Source organism: Salmo salar, chromosome ssa04, assembly GCF_905237065.1.
Source record: "Salmo salar chromosome ssa04, Ssal_v3.1, whole genome shotgun sequence".
Taxonomy (NCBI): Eukaryota; Metazoa; Chordata; class Actinopteri; order Salmoniformes; family Salmonidae; genus Salmo; species Salmo salar.
Window position 1 is genome coordinate 18,660,938 of NC_059445.1, and position 17,952 is coordinate 18,678,889.

The 17,952-nt window shown below is 42.7% G+C and overlaps 2 protein-coding genes across 3 annotated transcripts in view; one reads left to right on the plus strand and one right to left on the minus strand.

The window, feature by feature from the left end:
* Positions 1–17,952, plus strand: part of LOC106602437 (oocyte zinc finger protein XlCOF29-like) — a 395,249-nt gene that overhangs the window by 246,144 nt on the left and 131,153 nt on the right. The window lies entirely within an intron of this gene.
* Positions 1,354–13,808, minus strand: LOC106602476 (uncharacterized). Of its 2 annotated transcripts, XM_045717592.1 has the most exons (7): positions 12,338–13,804; positions 11,978–12,105; positions 11,618–11,788; positions 8,906–9,067; positions 8,437–8,548; positions 4,362–4,455; positions 1,354–2,799 (listed from the first exon to the last, which is right to left on the minus strand). In XM_045717592.1, the coding sequence occupies exons 1-7, from the start codon at positions 12,345–12,347 to the stop codon at positions 2,775–2,777; spliced, it is 702 nt and encodes a 233-aa protein (XP_045573548.1). In that variant the 5' UTR covers positions 12,348–13,804; the 3' UTR covers positions 1,354–2,774. The 2 variants fall into 2 exon arrangements, with proteins under 2 accessions (XP_045573548.1, XP_014050623.2); XM_014195148.2 differs by lacking the exon at positions 1,354–2,799 and having other exon boundaries at positions 3,058–4,455; positions 12,338–13,808.

A 17,952-nucleotide genomic window follows, 5' to 3' on the forward strand; every position in this document is an offset into this window, starting at 1 on the left:
TATTCATTCTCTTTAACATGCAGACAACACACACACACACACCGGCATCACATTCTGACATTCTTTTATGTCAGGGCTGTTCAATGTCGGTCCTGGATGGCCAAAACCCTTCTGGTTTTCATCCTCTCCTTCTAATAAGGGACTAATTCAGACCTGGGACACCAGGAAAATGTAGTTAACTGGCAGGTAGAAACAAAAACCATAAGTGTTTCGGTCCTCCAGGACCAGAATTGAACAGCCCTGCTTTATGTGCAAAAAAAATAAAGGTGATCAAATCTGTTAATAAATTAGAATGTTGTCATTTTGATATTTAGACTTTTTATTTTGCTTGTTTACCATTCAAAATAAAAATTGGCTTTCTTCGAACCTGTAGGTTTCTGTCCTTTCCACCGTTGGGATAAAGCCAGCCATTCTTTTTAGGTAATGTCTGTACTGAGCTTGAAAGATACTTATCATAGCCTTTTCTCATTTGGCATTGCTCAACTTCTGCGTCCTCTGGCCTCCCTCGCCTCCTTTTGAAAAAGGTAATTGAGTAGAGGGAACGTGAACGAAAATGCGCTTGTTTTAAATGCAACTCACCTTCTCCACTTGTGCGTCATCAGGCAAATTACGTTTACAGGGGTGGATCGCAAAATAAATGTGTAAAGTGACAAATTTAGTTGTGCAAGACAAGTAGCATACAGATCTGGGATAACTAATAGTTTTAACTATGCTTTGTAGAAAGTAACTTTGTTTCCCGAAAGTAACTATTTGTCAGAGGAAAAAAGTTACTTTGGAGATGACTACACTTATTTGAATACAGATCCCAAAAAATGACAACTTTTTAAAACTATTTGAATACATATCTCAGAAAGCAACTACTTATTTAAAATATCAGGAAGTGACTACTTTTCTGAAACTGTTGTATTGGCTGTCTTCAACTAATGGCAGGGTTGTACAGTGCCTAAAGAGAAAGTATTCACACCGCTTTACTTTTTCCACATTTTGTTGTGTTACAGCCTGAATTTGAAATGTATTTATTTGAGATTTTGTGCCACTGACCTACACACAATACCCCATAATGTCAAAGTGGAATTATGGTTTTAGAAATGTTTACATATTAAAAATGATAAGCAGAAATGTACTGTCAATAAGTATTCAACCCATGGCAAGCCTAAATAAGTTCAGGAGTAAAAAATTTGGATCCGACCCTTTTTTTTCTCCTCCAATTTTCGCTTAAAATGACATACCAAAATCTAACTGCCTGAAGCAAGTATATGCATATTCTTGATACCATTTGAAAGGAAACACTTAAGTTTGTGTCAATGTGAAATTAATGTAGGAGAATAACACATTAGATCTGGTAAAAGATAATACAAAGAAAAATACATCCATTTTATTTTTCATCATCTTTGAAATGCAACGGAAAGGCCATAATGTACTATTCCAGTTTAGGCGCAATTTAAATGTTGGTCACTAGATGGCAGTGTATGTGCAAAGTTTTAGACTGATCCAATGAACCATTGCATTTCTGCCAAATGCTGTATCAAGTCTGCCCAAATGGTTTGTTAATACATTTTCAAGTTCATAACTGTGCACTCTCCTCAAACAATAGCATGGTATTCTTTTACAGTAATAGCTACTGTAAATTGGACAGTGCAGCTAGACTAACAAGAAAACAAGCTTTCTGCCCATATCAGATGTCCTAGGACAGGTTCTTGTTACTTACAACCTCATGCTAATCACATTAGCTCACCCGTCACGCAGGGGGGACACCGATCCTGTTTAAATGAGGGACTTAGCAATCAAAAAAAATCTTACCCCAAGACACTTCGCATAATATGTCAGCTAAAGAATGGTTCTCAGATATCCCCTGTGTACATCTCAGGCCACCCTGATATGATTTCTCCCCATTGTGGACACTCCTATGTTTGATAAGGTTACTCTGGAAGGAGAAGCTCTTGTAACATAGTTTGCACTTGAAAGGCCTCTCCTTGGTATGAACAGTTTGGTGCTTCTTCACATAGTTCGCCTCAGCGAAGCACTTCCCACACGTGGGGCAGGCGTATGGCTTGTCGGCGTCCGTCCTAATGCTCGGCCTCCCACGTTGTGACCCAATGACACCAGAGGAGGTAGAAGCAGGAGCCACCACCCTTTGAGCTCCCTTAGTCATTGAGCTCCCTGCTTGACCTCTAGCCATTGTTTGGGTGTTGTTGGGATTGTCTTCAGTGTTATAGGCTAGGTACCTATCATGGTGAAAGCCCATCCTGACCCTGTCTGTATTGGTGGGATAACCATGAGGCAGCTGAGGAAGGCTAGACCCAGACCTTCTATGAACCCAGTCGCCAGGCATTAGAGGAGATCTTGAAGGAGAAAGACTTCCTGTTAGACTCCCATCAGGGTGGTCTCCCACCACTCTCTGTGAAGGCTGAAGCCCAGGGTGACCTGCTCTGTTCATCATGGATACTGTGGTGTTTGTATCATAGGAACAGGAGGGTCTATCTCTATCAGCCCCAGGCCCTGCTTCATCCCTGCACTGAGACTGTGAAGAGAAGGGTCTGGGCTGCAGACTGGATCCCTGACTGGAGCCTCTGTCTATCTGATGACCACCAGGACTGAGGTTGTTCAGTCCACCTGTTCACTGGTTGTATTCTGTGTGGTGGTGGGGTCTCTGTCGATTGCGTTTGGGTCCTGGTTCCGACTCGCGAAGGAAGTGTGACGGCTCCTGATCCGGGGCCAGGGTTTGTGACCAGCCGCCTCAAGGGTCCGGTCTCTCCCGCCAGGAACACCAGTTATCAGCAGGTCCTCATGGACTGCAGACTGTAAACACAAATTGAACAGAAAACTATAAAGGTTTATATAAGAAGCTCTTTGCTGTACACACAGAAACATGACATTATAAAATGTTAACCAGTCAAGCCTCTAACACTGTGATTCAAGTACCTAACAATATGGAGCCATTGGAGTTTATTATTTAAAAAATTACATGTGTTGACTCAAGAATTAAGTATAATGTTTTGGTTAGACTGAGATAAGGAAAACTCAGTCCCTGCAATGATACAAACATAGCCTAGTCAGTCAGAATAGTAAATGTTGTATTTAATTTCAACTAAATGGTCATACACTCACATAGTGAAGTACAGAACTTTAATTGTACAAAGCAACATGTGACAATAAGAATAACTTTTCTCACTATGGTAACTACCTTTTCTGAAAATCTGGTACCCTACCTTTGACAAAATACATTTTTGAATACTTTGGAAAAGGTTCAGCATTGCATTACACTGCTTCACTACTACATGTCAAGTAAACAAATTAAGGCACTCATTTTCTCAATATAAAAGACTGGCATCAAACAACTGGACAAGGTTGTCACTTCATCAGTGAAGCATTTTTACAGACACCATCACACCAACCATCACCATATCATCTACTCTGTCTCATCATACTCATTCTTTCCTCAGTTCACCTCATCCAGTTTCCCACTACATCCAAAACAAACAGAATTAACATCAAAATAACGAATACTACATTACATGACACTACACATGGGCCGTGTGCATTTTCTGCTGGTGTATCCTGAGGTAGCTCCTCTCTGAGAACTTCTTCTCGCAGTGAGTACAGGCGAACGGGCTCTTTCGTGTGGATCTTCAGCTAGTGCGAGAACCACTTCTCACACTGGGGGAGCTCTAGAATTTCACTCTTGTGTGGACTCTCTGGTGCCTCTTCAGGTTGGACGAGTGTGAAAAACTGGACTTGCACAGGTGGCAGCCAAATGGCTTCTCCCCTGTGTGAACCCTCTGGTGGATCTCCACCTGTTTGGGGAAACTGAAAGTTTTCCCACAGAATGAACACGGGAAGCGCTTCTCTTTGCCACCGGATCTACTGATAGCGTCACTACTACTGTCATTTGTCAATGGGCTGGTGTAGCTATTTAGTGTTGAGGCACTGGCATTGTCTGAGATCTGGTTTAACATTAGGAGAGTGTGAGGAGGATGAAGGCCAGGGAGTGTCTGTGTTGTCACAGGGTCCATGTTCCAGTTGATAGATCCTATAGAAGGCAGGCTGAAGGCAGCACCTGTTAGGGGGTTAACCTGAGGTGCCATCAGTCTCTCTGAATCACAACTATAGGAGCAGGATGGCGCATCGCTAGCCGAGTCTGTCTGTTGTCAGTTTGTCATACGGACACCTCACCGTCCCCACAGACCAAATCTAAGCCTCGCCCTGGTCTCAGCCAGTCTGTTGTCATGGAGACTTTGTTCGGTTGTTGTTCTGTGTTCGACTGTCTGTTTATGGTTGTGGTTAACAGTGTTGTTCCCCAGCCCAGAGTTGAGGACGCTGTCCCATCCACTGACCTCCACAATGTCATCTCTGTTCCTGACCTGCTCAGTGATGTTGTCCCCTGGGCTGCACCTGTCTGTGTCTGGGAATCCAAGATGGCTGCCCAGTCTCCTGTGTTAGCCTCCAGCCAACCACCTGCAGGAAGAGGTTACAAAGTAGACTTCACAAACATGGTAGAGAACTCAACATATGTATTTATTAGGGATCCCCATTAGCTGCTGCTCTTCCTGGGGTCCAAACACATTAAGGCACTTACATCACACACAAAACAAAAGCTAAAACAGTACATCATATAACATTATTACACCGCTACATACCTACAATGCAAAATGTATAATACCACCATACAACAATATTACAATGTATGTGTGTGTAGAGTGCATGTGCTAGCGTGTGTGTGTGTCTCTTCACTTGTCCCCACTGTTCCATAAGGTGTATTTATCTGTTTTTTTCTACTGCTTGCATCAGTTACCTGACGTGGAATAGAGTTCCATGTTGTCATGGCTCTATGTAGTACTGTGCACCTCCCCTAGTCTGTTCTGGACTTTGGAACTGTGAAGAGACCTCTGGTGGCATGTCTTGTGGGGTATGCATGGGTGTCCTAGCTGTGTGCTAGTAGTTTAAAACAGACAGCTCGGTGCTTTCAGGTTGGCAACTTTTCTTACAAAAACAAGTAGTGATGAAGTTAATCTCTCCTCCACTTTGAGCCATGAGAGATTGACATGCATATCATTAATGTTAGCTCTCCGTGTACATTTATGGCCAATGAAAAAATCATTCAAGTAGTTGGCAATATCAGTGGGTTTTGTAATGAATGAGCCATCTGATTCAATTAATGATTGATCTGAGTTACCCTTTTTGCCCAACATTTTATTTAAGGAGGTGCTCCAAAGCATTTTACTATCATTCATCTTTGTTTCATAGTATAGTTTCTTATTTTTATTCAGTTTAGTCACATTTGCAGTATGTTTGCCAATCGGTTGTGCAGCCAAACTTATTTGCCATTCCTTTCGCCTCATCCCTCAAAACCATAAAAATGTTTAATTCCTCATCAATCCAAGGGAATTCAACAGTGAAGTAATTTTCTTAATGGATGCATGCTTATTAGTAAATGGAATAAGCAATTTCATAAATGTGTCAAGTACAGTGTCTGGTTGCTCCTCATTACACACTATAGACCAGTAAATATTATTTATATCAACAACATACAAATCACTACAAAACTTATTGTATGACCTCTTATACACTATATTAGGCCCAACCTTTGGAACTTTGGTTTTCCTAGATATGGCTACTATATTGTGATCACTACGTCCGATGGATTTGTATACTGCTTTCAAGCTAATTTCGGCAGCATTAGTAAAGATGTGATCAATATATGTTGAGGATTTCATTCCTGTGCTGTTTGTAACTACCCTGGTAGATTGACTAATGGCAGGCACTGGTTACAGTTTGAAGCTTTTTCTTGAGTGGGCAGCCTGATGAAAGCTAGTCAATATAGAAATTCAGAGAAAATATACCTCCCTGTTGATATCACATACATTATAAAGCATTTCACACACATTATCCTGATATTGACTGTTAGCTTCTCACAAGAATGGCCTTTAGGTGAGGCAGATGAACCTGTAGCCACATTACTTCAACAGTATTCAATATGAGATCCTCTCTAAGCTCTACAGGAATGTGGTTCTGAATATAGACCACAACACCGCTTCCGTTGGCATTTCTGTCTTTTCTGTAGATGTTATAACCATGTATTGCCGCCACTATTATCAAAGGTTTTATCTAAGTGCGTTTCAGAGTCAGAATATGAATGTAATCTGTTACTAGCAAGTTATTGATTTCATGAACCTTGTTTCTTAATGTGGGCTATTTTCAGCACTTTTCTGGGATGCTTAATAGTTTTTATTGCTTTAATGGGAAGCTGATCAGAAGTAAACATGACAATGTTATTTCTGTTTGAGTTGAAAGTGCAGGGTGGGATGCGCACAGTGTACCGCCTACTAGGGCTCAGTGCTAAGAGTAGAACTCTCGTTCATAGGCACACGATTACTGCAAACAACAGCTGTAGGATCAACAGAGGCATTCAGGGCAGTTAGAGGGACATACATTAAGTTACTTACATTATGGCTGACAATGTACTTTTGCAGCAGCACTCCGACAACTCAGTGACAGAATGGTAGGGATAATCTGAGCTGGACTTGGGTCATTGATGAGTCATTGTTTTTTTGAGTCAAGTTCATACGTTATAATGTGTGTTTTTCTATGTAAACATACATTTTATTGATTTCATGAATGAGGAACAAACAATAGCCAGGTGCATCACTATTCCCATTGAATATCTATTACTCTACAGTATGTAGGCTATACAGTACCTTCAGAGGGTATTCACACCTCTTGACTTTTTCCACATTTTAAGACCTACACACAATACCCCATAATGTCAAAGTGGAATTAAGTTTAGACATTTTTACAAATTCATAAAATATTTAAAGCTGAAATATCTTGAATTAATAAGTACACAACCCTTTTTTTATGGCAAACCTAAGTAAGTTCAGGAGTAAAAATGTGCTTAACAAGTCACATCATAAGTTGCTTGGACTCACTGTGTGAAATACGTGTTTAACATGACTCATCTCTGTATCCCACACATACAGATAATTAAAAGGTCCCTCAGTCGAGCAGTGAATTTCAAACACAGATTCAACCACAAAGACCAGGGAGGTTTTCCAATGCCTCGCAAAGAAGGGCACCTATTGGTAGATGGATAAACAAAAAAGCAGACATTGAATATCCCTTTGAGCATCGTGAAGTTATTAATTACACATCGGATGTTGTATCAATACACCCAGTCACTACAAAGATACAGGTGTCCTTCCTAACTTGGTTGCGGAGAGGAAGGAAACCACTCAGGAGATTTCCACCATGATGCCAACAGTGACTTTAAAACAGTTTTCTCCTGTCACAGCCGTTAAACTAAACTAAGTATGAATCAACAACATTGTTGTTACTCCACAATACCAACCTAAATGACAGAGTGAGAAGGAAGCCTGTACAGAATACAAATATTCCAAAACATGCATCCTGTAGGGCCTCCCGAGTGGTGCAGCAGTCTAATGCACTGCATCACAGTGCTAGAGGCGTCACTACAGATCCGGGTTCGATCCCGGGCTGCGGCGCACAATTGGCCCAGCGTCGTCCGGGTTAGGGGAGGGTTTGGCCGGCTGGGATGTCCTTGTCCTATCGCGCTCCAGCGACTCCTTGTGGCCGGGCGTAGGCACTCTGACTTCGGTCGCCAGCTGTACAGTGTTTCCTCTGACATATTGGTGTGGCTGGCTTCCGGGTTAAGTGAGCAGTGTGTCAAGAAGCAGTGCGGCTTGGCGGGGTCGTGTTTCGGAGGACACATGGCTCGCGACCTTTGCCTCTCCCGAGTCCATACAGGAGTTGCAGCGATGGGACAATTGGATATCACGAAAAATGTGTTTTAAAAAAGTACCTCCCACCCAAAAAATAAACATAAGAAAAACATGCATCCTGTTTGCAACAAGGTACTAAATTAAAACTGCAAAAAATATGGCAAAGAAATTAACTATGTCCTGAATACAAAGTGTTATGTTTGTGGCGGATCCAGTACCACTCTTCATATTTTCAAGCATGGTGGTGGCTGCATCATGTTATTGGTATGCTTGTCATCCGCAAGGACTAGGGAGTTTTTTTGGTAATGAAAATAAATGGAATAGATCCTAGAGAATAAATCCATAGTCAAAATCCTAGAGGAAAACCTGGTTCAGTCTGCTTTCCAACCGACATTGGGAGACAAATTCACTTTTCAGCAGGACTTACCCAGACAGACTCACGGCTGTAATTTCTGCCAAAGGTGATTCTAGGATGTATTGACACAGGAGTGTGAATATTTATGCGACTTAGATATTTCTGAATTTCATTTTTTTATGTCTAAAAACATGTTTTCACTTTGTCATTATGAGGTATTGTGTGTAAATGGGTGAGGATTTGTTATTTATTTAATACATTTTGAATTCAGACTAACACAACAAATGTGGATAAGTCAAGGGGTATGAATACTTACTAAAGGCACTGTATGTATTTCTCCCTTACCTTGCTCCCCCATCTTTAGTCCACTCAGCAGATCAATGCTCTCTGGTCCATCTTCTATTGTCTCCTCTTTGACTAGCAGCAGATCAGGCATCCCATCCTCCATGTCTACTGACTATAAGAGATACAGAGTGAGAGGATGTTGGATCAAGATATCTGATATGAGCACCCAGCTATGAAGCATCTTCTGATTGGGCAATGAGGGACTGCTATGAGTATTATGCAAACATGTTAGTTAATTTGATCACTTGACACTCTTTAATAGTTTTATAATTCAAAGGCATGGTCAAGACCTGGGCCGTATTCACAAAGCATCAGAGTAAGAGTGCTGATCTAGGATCAGGTCCCCATCTGCCTATATAGTCATTCATTATGATCTACAAAGACAAAACTGATCCAGATCAGCACTCCCACTCTGTGGATACATGCCCTGACCTAACACCATACAGACAGTAGTTCACAGTGGACTCACCTCAGTGAGACTGTGTGTGGTCCTGTGCTGCTCAGCTGGTTCCTCTGTGGGTTCAGGAGGAGGTGTAGTCTGGTTGTCCTCCATGACCATGGTCCCCTCAGGGTTCCCCAGACCCTCCTCACACCCCTCCTTCACCAGCAGCACCTCTGGACTCTCTTCCTCCTGTAAGAGACAGGTGATACAGATATATACACCCTCAGGTACATACACAGAGATAATAAACCCACTTTCAACATGGAGTGTTTACCCGTCCCCACTACGTTTGAGTCCTATACTGTAGTTACAGAATGACTTCATTGTTGTTACATCCATCATGGTGGACATACATATGATATTGTGGATAAATAGGAGTCAGCTATGATAAGTCAAAAGTCATCAGACAAACCGGACTAAACTATTTTGACGTGTACAGCAGGTGTTTGTTAGTGTGTGGATATGTGTAGGTATATACTGGTTATAACCCGCTGTCATGTGCAGAATAAGATGAGATTAGGTGTGATGTATACTAAAGAGAGTCAATGAAAGTCTAGAATGAAAAGTCCCATTTTGTGTTTATTAAACATAAACAACTTAAATACACCATATGAAAACCACACACAGGTATGCATCTCTGCATGCCTGGCAGATATCTCAGCTTGGATGTCAGCCCAACACCTCAAGCTCAATCTCGACAGAACAGAGCTGCCCATCTTCCCGGGGAAGGCCTGCCTGCTCCAAGACCTCTCCATCACAGTTGACAACTCCATGGTGTCCCTCTCACAGAGTGCAAAGAACCTTGGTGTGACCCTTGACAACACCCTGTCATTCTCCGCAAAAATCAAAGCAGTGACTCGCTCCTGCAGGTTCATGCTCCACAACATCCCTAGAGTACGACCCTTCCTCGGACAGAAAGTGGCGCAGGTCCTAATCCAGGCTCTTGTCATCTCCAGTCTAGACTACTGCAACTCTCTGTTGGATGGGCTCCCTGCTTGTGCCATCAAACCCCTGCAACTTATCCAGAACGCCGCAGCCCGTCTGGTGTTCAACCTTCCCAAGTTCTTCCATGTCACCACGTTCCTCGACACGCTCCACTGGCATCCAGTAGAAGCTCGCATCCACTACAATACCATATTGGTTGCCTATGGAGCAGCAATGGGAAATGCCCCTCCATACCTCAGCAAAACTCAAACCCTACACACCCCCAACCCGAGCACTCCGTTCTACCACCTCTGGTCTCTTGGCCACATCTGCTCAACCCAGTCAAAGCTCTTCTCTGTTAAGGTACCCCAATGGTGGAACCAGCTTAATGCTGAAGCTAGGACAGCAAAGTCTCTGCCCATCTTCCGAAGACATCTGAGATCCTACCTCTTCAAAGAGTATCTTAAATGAATCCATCCCCCCCAACGTGCTACAACTATGTTGTGTGGTTGTCGCACCCAGCTTTTGTAAGACTAATTGTAAGTCGCTCTGGATAAAAGCGAATGCAAAATGACTCAAATGTAAATATAAAATGTAATGTCTCAACTAAAAATCTGCATTAACTTGATAAACTGCATAATTTCTCATTAAAAGTGTCTTGGGGGAAAAAATTAAGTAGTTGAATGGAAGTAATGAAATAGGCATTTGTGAACATCACATAGCCTACAATGCCTGGATGCAATATTCTACCAGGAATATTCAACACTGAAATCTGTTACTCTCGTTATTCCAAATGCATCTGTGGATCTTTTATGCTGACAACAATGAAAAGTTATCTGTGTCCTTAATGCAGGGTTTGATTTAACATCAGAAGCTATCGAGTGGAATGGTTACTTTCTATGTTATAGAGTGGAATGTTTTTTCTGCTGGTGTATCCTGAGATAGCTCCTCTCAGATACAGGCAAACAGTCTTCCTCCAATGTGGACCTTCAGGTGCATCTTCAGCTGGTTCTGGTAGGAGAACCTCTTCTCACACTACGGGCAGATGTAGGATTTCTCCCCTGTGTGAACCCTCTGATGGATCTTCACCTTCTGGGGTCAGCAGAAGCCTTTGTTACAGAACATGCAGAGGAACCGTTTCTCTTTACTACTGCCTGATGTTGCTCCCTCTCCCTGAGCCTTGGCCCTTTGAGTTCAATAACTGATCGCAGTCATGTGAGTCGGAAGGCCCTATTGATGTGGACACTGTGTTGCGACCTCTGAGCGTGTGTAAAAGGAAGTGGGATGCAACATCCTGATTTGTCTCTAAGTTTTCCCTGTAGTCTAAGAAATGTTTGCCTTGTTAGTGTCCTTCCCCTAAGTGAGTCTCGTCTGATTCCATGTCAGAGGAGAATCACCTTCAACTTTCACAGTCACTATCTACGACTATAACCTCACCTTTCTTATCTAGGCACCCTTCAGAGTACACACTACTACTGTACCGGTTCCATTCCTCTCTAGACAGATCAGTATGGGTCTCTAAACCCAAGGGCATGTTGCCAGGATCCATCTCTGTAGTGTAAGAACAAGACAGATCATCACCACCAGTGTCTAACGCATCACCACAACATCTCCACGGGAATAAACTGTCTTCTGGCTCTGTTGAAATACAGGTAAATACTCTGAACCAGGAGCAGGAGGACAGCCCAGTGTCCCCAACCCCAGCCTCTCTGGGTCTGATCTGTGGTCAGATCCTTTGTGTAAGAGCCTGTGTTTTACAGTTAAAGTCTTGGTGTCCGTCTCTGACTTGAGGACCACGTTCGGCATTAAACTGACCTCCGTGATGCTGCATCGGGACCTGGCCTGGGGCACGTTGGCGAGGTCCCCAGTGGCTACAGGGAGCACCACTCCAGGAGCTTCTCCAGTCTGGATGTCTCTGCTGTGCCGTCGGTCCTCCTCTCTTTCAGACGTCTCCTGCTTCACCCCAGGACCTGCAGCCTCTGCAGACTGACACAAGAAGAGAGGAGGTTATTACCGGTACATGAGTAGAATTGGAAAACTATGTCGTTGGAAAGTCTCACAAGCAGATAAATGAGGATGTACATGTAAGCAGGTGAATAGCGGAAGGGAGCCTTTCTGAAATGAACTGGCCACATTTGATGTACTGTAATTTTGATGTAATACTATTACACTAACCTCTATCACAATAACGTGCTGGGTTGAGGTTCCACTCCCCTCAACAGTGATTGGTTGGTCATCGCGCCATGTATTGTGTCCCACTGGCTTCACAAAGCTTCTGTGGCCTCCAGTGAGATGTCCTTCACCTGAGAGAGTGATTGGGGGAAATAGGTGGTTAGGTACTCTGCTGTCAATGCTCATGTTTTCAAAGAGTAAATAATAGGAAATCTATTATCTGGTTAGAATGTGAGTGTCTTTCAGCAAGTTTGCCAAGTAATCAGGAGAACTATAGCATACTACATGTGATTAAGACATCTAAAGTCAAAAATCTGCATATGTGAACGGGGCGAAAGGCCCCTCAACCTCTGCAAAATGTACCTCTTGCCATTCCTGTATATCGGTCGAGGATCTTGACACTACTGGGACGACTGGTAAGGACGCGCTCTCCTCTCTGCACGCTCCACCTTCAATTCGAGTTTCTGTAGTTTCCTCTGCAATGCCCTGTTTTATTTCTGGCTTTGAGTTATTTCCAAACGAAACACTGCATAGTCGTCGTCTACGAGTTTACAGATCTCTGCCACGGCTGCATTCGCTAGCACCTCCATAATGAAGGCTATTTGAGTGTGAAAAACCATAGTTAGCAGCTAGTTAGCGTTACCTAGATAACAGATGTATCACCCAAGTCCTGTCTCCGACACGAATTAAAGACTACCTGGGATAAGTATGTAATGCTGTGTAGTTAAGTCATGTTTTGAGGTCGTGTGTTAATTAATATATATAACTAATAAAACCGCTAACGTTGAAGTTGTTCTTGGTCACTGTTCACTTCCGTTTACACTTCTGTGGTTTTAAATGGCGGTTGGCAATCAACTTTAGTCATGCATTACCTCCACCAACTGGACTGGAATGTGAACCAGCGACAGGGAACGTGTCTGAAGTTGAACTCTACCCAATCAAACCCTGCCTTCTCCCCAAGGAAACGGAATACATAAATTAATACAATATCAGCGTAAGGTTTAATTTTTTTTTAAATATATTTAACTCCTCAATACCATTATTCCTAATAGCAAATTGTATCTTTGCCTCCCATATCGCTGCCACTGAAATGGAACGCGTTCCACTGTCTCCATCTCCTGGCAGTGATTACACTTTCCAGTTGGATGTTTCCCTACTGATTTCAAAGTGCTGTTGAGTCTTATGAGTCTCAGCCTTGTGATTAGACTTTCCTTCCTTCTCTTGACCTGAGGACCTCCCCCACCTTTTCCTGGATCTTATACAGGTGTCTTCCCTTCTCCTCCCTGTTCCACAACTCCTGCCATTTAAAAATAAATAAAAATCACTTCTTATTAAGCCCTTGGCCTCTCCTTTACTGAAGAGAAAGGATCTTATTGGTTGGCCTCGTAGCTTAAAGAGTATGTGGTTAAAATAAATGTCATCTGCCCCTTAGAACCAAATGATCTGGTTTTAAACAGCCTGTGTGGCATCGATATGAGTTAGAAACATTAATTCTAGTGTCGAGATTTACTAAAGTATAAATAGGATAATGTTGGTCATAAAGTCACAGTTGTATGGATCTGTGCAAAACTGCTAATTACAGTAAGCGTATATTTTTTATTTGAAGGATTCTTTCACGATGAAAGAAGGCCCATATGTTTTGAATAAAGATGAGGGCCAATTGTTTCCATAGCCGTATCGCAAGCAATGATTATTTACATTCAAACACAGAGTCGCATGAGCCAGTCGTGGGCAAAGTTAATCGCTGAAAACTGTAGGGAGAAGGCATAATTTCCAATGTATTGTGGAAAAGTGTGCATGAAATTCAACTACACTGAACAAAAAATATAAACAAAACATAAAGTGCTGGTCCCATGTTTCATGAACTGAAATAAAAGATCCCAGAAATGTTACATACGTATACAAATGATTTCTCTCAAATTTTGTGCACAAATTTGTTTACATCCCTGTTAGTGAGCATTTTATCCTTTGTCATGATAATCCATCCACCGGCCAGTATGGCATTTCAAGAATCTGATTGAACAGCATGATCATTACACAGGTGCACCTTGTGCTGGGGCCAATAAAAGGCCACTCTAAAATGTGCAGTTTGCACAATGCCACAGATGTCTCAAGTTGAGGGAGCATGTAATTGGCATGCTGACTGCAGTAATGTCCACCAGAGCTGTTGCCAGAGAAGTCAATGTTCATTTCTCGACCATAAGCTGCCACCATCGTTTTAGAGAATTTGGCAGGACATCCAACTGGCCTCACAACTTCAGACCACGTGTAACCACACCAGCCCAGGACCTCCACATCTGGGGTGGGGGGTATTTCTGTCTGTAATAAAGCTCTTTTGTTGGGGTTAAACTCATTCCCATGGCTGCGCCCCTGCCCAGTCATGTGAAATCCATAGATTAGGGACTAATTCAGGTATTTCAATTCACTGATTTCCTTATATGAACTAAAACTGCATTGCTGGTTAAGGGCTTGTAAGTAAGCATTTCACTGTAAGGTCTACACCTGTTGTATTCGGGGCATGTGACAAAATGTGATTTGAACTCAAAGTCTCAAATTGTTGCATGTTGCATTTATATTTTTGTTAAGTATAGATGGAAAGCTGAAATTAGTATAACAGCCTGACATTTAAACCACACCCGATTTTAGAAAATTCACATACTATAAAAATGTCCTATTTTCGCATAATGAGAATGCGTCATGCGCGATTGGGTTGTTTTGCGTTATTGGTTAACTTCGGTAGCACATCCCCATATCTGATTATCAGCTGTTGTCAAAGCCAAAATGAGTATGACATTAAAAGTACAGTCAATTTTCTAAATGTCACAATACAACATTTTTTTTTTTTTTCATATACTCAAACAGTACTATTTAGGACACAAGTATGGGTATTCGGACACGCCCACTGTGCGTTTGAGCTACATACTTCTCGGTTTTACAGTTGGATTCTATTTCTTTTGCATCTGCTGGTACCAACCATTTGTCTGTGTGATTAACAAGGGCTGAGCTAGAGCGGTGTTTGTGAGAGAAGGGCTGATCCAGAAGGGGCCTGGGGCCAGGTCTTTTTTTTTTTTTTTACAAAAATGTCTGAAAAATTATTAAATGCTGAGACTCACATGTAACATGTTCTGCTCTAGACTTATAACCTCTTGGTGTAATGGTTAAGGTGTCCACCAGCTACCCAGACAGCTGATGAAACTGTGTGTTTGCACAACAGAATAATTACTGCACAAACTGTCAGAAACCGTCTCAGGGAAGCTCATCGTTCTCATCAGGGTCTTGACCAGAGTGCAGTTCGGCGCTGTAACCGACTTCAGTGGGAAAATGCTAACCTTCAATGGCCACTGGCACACTGGAGAAGTGTGCTCTTCACAGATGAATCCCGATTTCAACTCTACCGGACAGATGGCAGACGTATGGCGTCGTGTAGGCGAGTGGTTTGCTGATGTCAACGTTGTGAACAAAGTGACCCATTGTGGCGGTGGGGTTATGGTATGGGCAGGCATAAGCTACAGACAACGAACACAATTGCTTTTTATCGATGGCAATTTGAATGCACAGAGATACCGTGACGAGATCCTGAGGCCCATTGTCGTGCCATTCATCCGCCGCCATCACCTCATGTTTCAGCATGATAATGCACGGCCCCAAGTTGCAAGGATCTGTACACAATTTCTCGATGCTGAAAATGTCCACATTCTTCCATGGCCTGCATATTCACCAGAAATTTCACCCATTGAACAAGTTTGGGATGCTCTGGATCGACATGTACGACAGTGTGTTCCAGTTCCCGCCAATATCCAGAAACTTCGCATGGTCATTGAAGAGGGACAACATTCCACAGAACACAATCAACAGCCTGATAAACTCTATGCGCAGGAGTCGCTAGCGCGAGATGGGACAAGGACATCCCGGTGGGCCAAACCCTCCCCTAACCCTGACGACGCTGGGCCAAATGTGCCCCCCGGTCGCGGCCGGCTGCGACACAGCCCGGGATCTAACCTGGATCTGTAGTGACGCCTCAAGCACTTCAGTGCTAACCAGACTGCTAACCAGACTGCTCGAGCGCATGTTGATTTTGTCCACCCACACCAGACACGATCAGGACACGCTGGTTGAAATATCAAAATGAACTCTGAACCAACTGTATTAATTTGGGGATAGGTCAAAAGCATTAAACATGTATGGCAATTTAACTAGCTAGATTGCTGTTGCTAGATCATTTGTCCTGGGATATAAACATTGGGTTGTTATTTTACCTAAAAATGCACAAGGTCCTCTACTCCGACAATTAATCCACAGATAAAAGGGTAAACAGAGTTTGTTTCAAGTCATCTCTCTTCCTTCAGGCTTCTTCTTCGGACTTCATATGGCAGTTAGTTGGCAACCAATTTTAAGGTGCATTACCACCAACAACTGGACTGGAGTGTGGACCTCAGTTCATCTTTCAATCACCCACGTGGGTATATGCTCCTAAAAACCATTGAGGAGAGGCGGGACTTGCAGCACATTATGCGTCACAAATAGAACACATTTTAGCGCCTGGCTAAGCAAACGCTTGTTGAGGTCGCAAGCAGTGTGGGCGCAATGATTAAGGTCTACAGCTTGTTAAACCGCTGTGCCACTCGGGAGGCCTTACCATTTTTTTTAAAGGTATCTGTGACCAACAGATGCATATCTGTATTCCAAGTCATGAGCAAAGATCTGGGCCTAATTAATTTATTTCAATTGACTGATTTCCTTATATGAACCGTAACTTAGTGAAATTGTTACATTTATATTTTGTTCAGTGTAAGTAATCATTAATGATTTGCATTCTCAATTACTGTAGCATTCTGTTACTGCATGACAATGCACATTTGTTATAGCCTACAATTGTAATGTTAATTGTCTTTATGGCCAAAGACACTCCCTTGAGAGCAGCTCTGTTCCGTTGGCTAAAGCGCGTTACTTCTCGTGACCCCAGTCGAACCAAGCGCAAAGCTCAATCCCTCCGGCAGATGGGGGTACACCCTATGATAAGGAAGTCACTCCTCACAACCTTGACTGAATACACTTTCCCTCGCTTACTCTCCACCCACTCCGAGATATCATACGGGTCAGACAAAACCCCATGGTCGACTTTTCCCTTGATTCGTACTCCAATCAACAAAGAATTGATCGTGGACAGGTTGCAGATTTCTCGTCCCCAACTCAGCTTTTTTTCCTCATGCTCCACAAACACAGCAGCAGCCGCAACTTGTGGCTCTGAAGCCGCTCCTCCATTTTAAAAAAAATACTTGTTCCTCACTCTCTTCAACTTAAGACGTAAGGAAATCAGCCTCAGTAGTTGTTTAATACGAAAAACCAACACTAGATTTATATTCGGAAGACGTAGGTTTGAGATTGGCGCCATTCTTCCGCGTCATGACTCTCACCCTTCTTGCTGAAGTCCAGTGCTTACCTGCATCTCAGCTGTCTGGTGGCTCTCCTGTCAAGCAGAATTTTGCCCACTTCCGTTTACACTGAAGAGAAAATATCTTATTGGTTGGCGTCAGCTCAAAGGGTGTGGTTCTTTGAAATACCGTACTGTTTATTAAGTTACACATCAAACCTCCAATGATCAGTATCTTTCAAGCTGAGAGCAGACTTGTTTAGAAAGAATAGTGTTAGTAAGAATAGAGTAGAAAATAATAGAATGAATGACTATTACATCACCTCAGTAAGTAAATATGCAACAGTCCTTGTTCTAGCCTAGATTTACTGTCTCCCTAAAAACCGGTACTTATTTTACAAGCCTGTTTCAAATGAAAACTTAGAGTTAATGTGGTTGATTAGCCTCTTACCTCAAGACACTTCACATGATAACTATACCGCTAGGATGTCTCCCCATTGTGGACATTTCTATATCTTATATAGCTACTCAGGAAGGAGAAGCTTTTGTAACAGTCTGCAGGGCCTGTCCTGTCTGGTGCTACTTCACATTTTGCCTTAGTGAAGCG

What these genes read in the sequence shown, in the direction of transcription:
- LOC106602476 (XM_014195148.2), bottom strand. An exon ending in AGCACGTTATTGTGATAGAG is followed by an intron (nt 11,789 to 11,977) that starts GTTAGTGTAATA and finishes TTCTTGTGTCAG; the next exon opens with TCTGCAGAGGCTGCAGGTCC. An exon ending in CCCGATGCAGCATCACGGAG is followed by an intron (nt 9,068 to 11,617) that starts GTCAGTTTAATG and finishes TGTCTCTTACAG; the next exon opens with GAGGAAGAGAGTCCAGAGGT.